Source organism: Passer montanus, unplaced genomic scaffold (assembly GCF_014805655.1).
Source record: "Passer montanus isolate IOZ18808 unplaced genomic scaffold, ASM1480565v1 scaffold396, whole genome shotgun sequence".
Classification (NCBI taxonomy): Eukaryota; Metazoa; Chordata; class Aves; order Passeriformes; family Passeridae; genus Passer; species Passer montanus.
The window spans coordinates 6,173-11,234 of NW_024368774.1; the positions used below are offsets into that span (position 1 = coordinate 6,173).

Here is a 5,062-nt window from a genome sequence, read left to right on the forward strand (position 1 = left end):
CCCGCTGTCCCGTGTCCCCATGTCCCCATGTCCCGCTGTCCCGTGTCCCCGCTGTCCCCTGATGTCCCCGTGTCCCCAGGCGCGGACCCCGCGCGCGAGGAGCGGCTGCTCCGGGCCTGGTTCTCGCTGGTGCAGCAGCGGAATTTGCTGGTGCGGCGACAGGACCAGCTGCAGCTGCTGTGAGGGGACAGCGGCGACACCGCGGCGACACCGCGGGGACACCGCGGCGACACCGCCACCCTCCCTCCGCGTCCCCTCCCCGTGCCCCCCCCGCTCCGGTGTCCGCGAGGGGACCCTGGGGGCGCTGCCGGGGGGCTCTGCCAGCCCCGGTGACACCTCCTTGTCCCCTTCTTGTCGCCTGGTGTCACCCCCAGGGCGCAGGAGCGGGACCTGGAGCGACGCTTTGAGCTGCTGAGCCAGGAGCTGAGGGGACTGCTGGGGACAGAGGGTGCGACAGCGGGGACAGGGGACACGGGGGACAGGGGGACACGGGGGGGCACTGGGGACACTGGGGACACTGGGGGGACACTGGGGACAGAGGGACATTGGGGACATGGAGACAGGAAATACGGGGGGATGCTGGGGACAGAGCAGGGGACATTGGGGACATCGAGGGGACATTGTGGACACATTGGGGACAGGGGGACATGAGGGACAAAGAGTGGGATGGGGACTCTGAGGATGGCAGGAAGACATTTTGGGGGGGCAGGAGGACATTTGGGGACACTGGGGATGTGGGAGGACACGGCAGGGACATCGGGCAGGACAGGGGGACATCGGGCAGGACAGGGTGACATCGGGAACGCTTGGGGACATTTGGGGACACGGACACGGCGGGTGTTAGAGGGGGACACCGGAGGAGGGGGCACAAAGGGGTTTGGGGACCTTTCGAGGGACATTTGGGGACCTTTCGGGGGACATTTGGGGACCCCCCCAGAGTGGCAGAAGCCGCCGGCGCAGCGCCAGCGCGAGCAGCTCTTACTGGAGGAACTGGTGGCACTGGTGAACCGGCGGGACCGGCTGGTGCGGGACCGGCACCGCCGCGAGAGCAGGTGGGGACACCGGGGGGACACCGAGGGACACGCTTGGGGGGGGTCCCGGGGGATTTTTTGGGGGTTCCCCGACGCCCCCCGACCCCCGCAGGGCGCAGGAGGAGGATGAGGAGCTGCTGCGGAGCCTCGAGCCCCGGCGGCGCCGCTTCGGCCGCAGGGAAACGTGCGGGATCTGCTGAGGGACCCCCCCGGGACCCCCAAAACTCCCGGGACCCCCCCGGGACCCCCAAAACACCCCCAAATCCCCTGGGATCCCCCAGATCCCGGTGGATGTGGCAATAAAGGAGAATTTCTGTGTGAAATCCGATTTAGAAACTGGGGGGGACTTGGGGGGGTCCTGGCTTCCCCCGGGTGTTATTTTGGGGAGGGGGTTTGAGCTCTGACCCCGCCGTGAGACGCTCGTGGTGCTCAGGGGGGTTTTATTTGGGTCTGGGGGGCCTGGGGGGCTCAGACTCCCCCCAAATCCTGATGGGGGGAGAGGTTGAGCCCCCAAATCCTCGTGGGGGGGGGGCTCAGACCCCTCCCCAAATCCTCATCTGGGGGTCTCTCCCCCCTCCTCGTCCCAGGGCCCATCCAGGGGCAGTTCACACCCTGGGGGGGAAACAGAGAAGCTGTTACCATGGCAACGGGACCCCCCCAAACCCCAGACCCCCCAACTCCCAACCCCGGACCCCCCAAACCCTGAATCCACCCAAAACCTGGGCTTGTTTTTGGGGAGGGGTCGCACGTCAGGGTCTACCCCGCCAGGTGGGTGTGGGGTCTCTGCGGGGTTTGGGGATCTCGGGGGGTTTTGAGGTGTCCCGGGTGGGATTTTTGGGGTGCCCCAGGGGGATTTTTTGGGGTGTCCCGAGGGATTTTTTTGGGGTGTCCTGGGTGGGATTTTTGGGGTGTCCCGCGGGGTTTCTTTTGGGGTGCCCCAGGGGGATTTTTTGGGGTGTCCCGAGGGATTTTTTTGGGGTGTCCTGGGTGGGATTTTTGGGGTGTCCCGCGGGGTTTCTTTTGGGGTGCCCCAGGGGGGTTTTTTGGGGTGTCTCGAGGAGATTTTTTGGGGTGTGCCGGGGGGGTTTTAGGGGTGTCCAGGGGAAGGTATTTTGGGGTGCCTCGGGGGCGTTTTTTTGGGGTGTCCCGGGGGTTTTTTTGGGATGTCCCGGGCAGGTTTTTTGAAGTGTTCCGGGGGGTTTTTTGGGTATCCCAGGGGGTTTTTTTGGGGTGCCCTGGGGGTTTTTTTTGGGGTGTGCCAGGGGGGTTTTAGGGGTGTCTTGGGAGCGTTTTTGGGGTGGCTGGGGTTTTTTTTGGGGGGGTGACTCACCGCTGCGCACCCCGGGGTCCCCCGGCAGCCCCCCCGCCAGGTGCAGGTGTTGCCGCCCCATGGGGCGCAGCCCCCCCGCCCGGATGGGGCCCCACAGGCGGCGCCGGGTGCCGTGGGCGAGGGTGGGGGGCAGCGCCCCGGGGGTGCGCAGGGGGGTCAGCTCCAGCTCCGGCACCTGCGAGCCCCGGACACGAGCCCTGGAGCGGCCGCGAGCCCCAAAAACCCTCCCGGGATTCCCAAAATCCCAGCCCAAATATCCAAAAACCCTCCCGGGATCCTCAAAATCCAACCAGGGTTCCCCAAAATCCCTCCCAGGATCCTCAAAATCCCTCTTGGATCCTCAAAATCCAACCCGGGATTCTCAAAATCCCTCCCAGGACCCTCAAAATCCCACCCCGGATATCCAAAATCCCTCTCAGATCTCCAAAATCCCTCTCAGATCTCCAAAATCCAACCCTGCATCTCCAAAATCCCTCCCAGATCTCCAAAATCCCACCGGGATCCTCAAAATCCCTCTCAGATCTCAAAAATCCAACCCAAGATTCCCAAAATTCTACCCGGATCTCCAAAATCCCACCTGGGATCTCCAAAATCCCACCTGGGACCTCCAAAATCCCACCCCAGATCTCCAAAATGCCACCCAGGATCCCCAAAATTCAAACCATGATTCCCCAAAATCCCACCCTGGATCCCCAGAATCCCCCCTGGGATCTCCAAAATCCCACCCCAGATCTCCAAAATGCCACCCAGGATCCCCAAAATTCAAACCATGATTCCCCAAAATCCCACCCTGGATACCCAGAATCCCACCTGAGATCTCCAAAATGCCACCCAGGGTTCCCCAAGTCCCACTCGGGAAACCCAAAATTCCACAAATCACACCCAGGATGCCCAAAATCCCTCTCCACACCCACCCAACCCCTCTGGGACCCTCCCAAATCCTCCATAAACCCCCTAAAATTCCCCATAAATCCCCCCAAACCGCTGTCCAGCACCCCAACCTCCCATAAAATCCGTCACAAATTCTCCCAAAATTCCCTTACAGCCCCTCAACCCCTCTGCGACTCCCCCAAATCCCCCCAAATTCCTCTCCAGCCTCTCCAAACTCCTCTCCATCCCCCCCCAAACCCTCTGGGACCCCCTCAAATCCCCCCCCTTTGGGGTGTCTCAGGGGATGTTCTGGGGATTTTGGGGTGTCCCAAGTGTATTTGGGGTGTCCCAGGGGGTGTTTGGGGTGTCCCGGAGGGTGTTTTGGGGTGTCCCGGGGGATGTTCTGGGGATTTTGGGGTGTCCCAGGGGGTGTTTTGAGGGTCCCAGGGGGCGTTTTGGGGTGTCTCAAGGGATGTTCTGGGGATTTTGGGGTGTCCCAGGGGGTGTTTTGAGGGTCCCTAGGGGTGTTTTGGGGGGTCCCAGGGGATGTTTTGGGGATTTTGGGGTGTCCCGAATGTATTTGGGGTGTCCCAGGGAATGTTTTGGGGCTCCCAGGGGGTGTTTTGGGGGTCCCAGAAGGCATTTAGGGTGTCTCAGGGTATGTTCTGGGGATTTTGGGGTGTCCCAAGTGTATCTGGGGTGTCCCAGGGGGTGTTTTGAGGGTTCCAGGGGGTGTTTTGGGGGTCCCAGAAGGCATTTAGGGTGTCTCAGGGTATGTTCTGGGGATTTTGGGGTGTCCCAAGTGTATCTGGGGTGTCCCAGGGGGTGTTTTGAGGGTTCCAGGGGGTGTTTTGGGGGTCCCAAAAGGCATCTGGGGTGTCCCAGGGGGCATTTGGGGCATCCCAAGCGATGTTTTGGGGATCCCAGAAAGATTTTGGGGAGTCTGTGGTTCCCAAAAGGTGTTTGGGGTGTCCCAGGGGACGTTTTGGGGATCTTGGGGTGTCCCAAATGTATTTGGGGTATCCCAGGGAGTGCTTTGGGGGTCCCAAAATCTATTTGGGGTGTTTCAAGGGACATTTTGGTGATTTTGTGGTGGATTTTTAGGGATTTTGTGGGGAATTTTGTAGTGAGTTTGGGGGGGATCTTGAAGTGGAGTTTTGGGTGATTTTGGGAGTGACTTTTCAGGGAATTTTGGGAGAATTTTCCAGTGGGTTTTTGGGGGGAGTTTCAGGGATTTTGTCCCGGGGGATGTTCTGGGGATTTTGGGGTGTCCCAAGTGTATTTGGGGTGTCCCAGGGGGTGTTTTGGGGGTCCCAAGAGACATTTAGGGTGTCTCAGGGGATGTTCTGGGGATTTTGGGGTGTCCCAAGTGTATTTGGGGTGTCCCAGGGGGTGTTTTGGGGGTCCCAAGAGACATTTAGGGTGTCTCAGGGGATGTTCTGGGGATTTTGGGGTGTCCCAAGTGTATTTGGGGTGTCCCAGGGGGTGTTTTGGGGGTCCCAAGAGACATTTAGGGTGTCTCAGGGGATGTTCTGGGGATTTTGGGGTGTCCCAAGTGTATTTGGGGTGTCCCAGGGGGTGTTTTGGGGGTCCCAAAAGGCATTTGGGGTGTCTCAAGGGACATTTTGGTGATTTTGTGGTGGATTTTTAGGGATTTTGTGGGGAATTTCTAGTGAGTTTGGGGGGGATCTTGAAGTGGAGTTTTGGGTGATTTTGGGAGTGACTTTTCAGGGAATTTTGGAAGAATTTTCCAGTGGGTTTTTGGGGGGAGTTTCAGGGATTTTGGGGGGAATTTTGGGAGATTTTGAGCTGGGTTTTTGGGGGGGATTTT

General features: G+C 60.0%; 2 protein-coding genes across 2 annotated transcripts in view; one reads left to right on the plus strand and one right to left on the minus strand.

Annotated features, from left to right (window-relative positions):
- Nucleotides 1–22: 22 nt before the first annotated feature.
- EHBP1L1 (EH domain binding protein 1 like 1) lies at nt 23–1,354 on the plus strand. Its single transcript, XM_039718217.1, has 4 exons — nt 23–179; nt 375–448; nt 938–1,052; nt 1,144–1,354. The coding sequence occupies exons 1-4, from the start codon at nt 28–30 to the stop codon at nt 1,229–1,231; spliced, it is 429 nt and encodes a 142-aa protein (XP_039574151.1). The 5' UTR covers nt 23–27; the 3' UTR covers nt 1,232–1,354.
- A 230-nt stretch (nt 1,355–1,584) lies between these two features.
- Nucleotides 1,585–5,062, minus strand: part of TRPT1 (tRNA phosphotransferase 1) — a gene marked incomplete at its 5' end in the record, with an annotated part of 4,322 nt that continues 844 nt past the window's right edge. Inside the window, 3 exons of the mRNA XM_039718216.1 lie at nt 1,585–1,643; nt 2,320–2,700; nt 3,172–3,212. Coding sequence (XP_039574150.1) covers nt 1,585–1,643; nt 2,320–2,700; nt 3,172–3,212 — 481 coding nt within the window. The remainder of the gene's footprint in view (nt 1,644–2,319; nt 2,701–3,171; nt 3,213–5,062) is intronic.

Bases quoted from the DNA above. Each gene is read 5' to 3' on its own strand.
- EHBP1L1 (XM_039718217.1), top strand. From the start codon at position 28: ATGTCCCGCTGTCCCGTGTCCCCGCTGTCCCCTGATGTCCCCGTGTCC. The intron at 180-374 runs GTGAGGGGACAG...TGTCACCCCCAG, and splicing joins CAGGACCAGCTGCAGCTGCT to GGCGCAGGAGCGGGACCTGG. The intron at 449-937 runs GTGCGACAGCGG...GGACCCCCCCAG, and splicing joins GGGACTGCTGGGGACAGAGG to AGTGGCAGAAGCCGCCGGCG.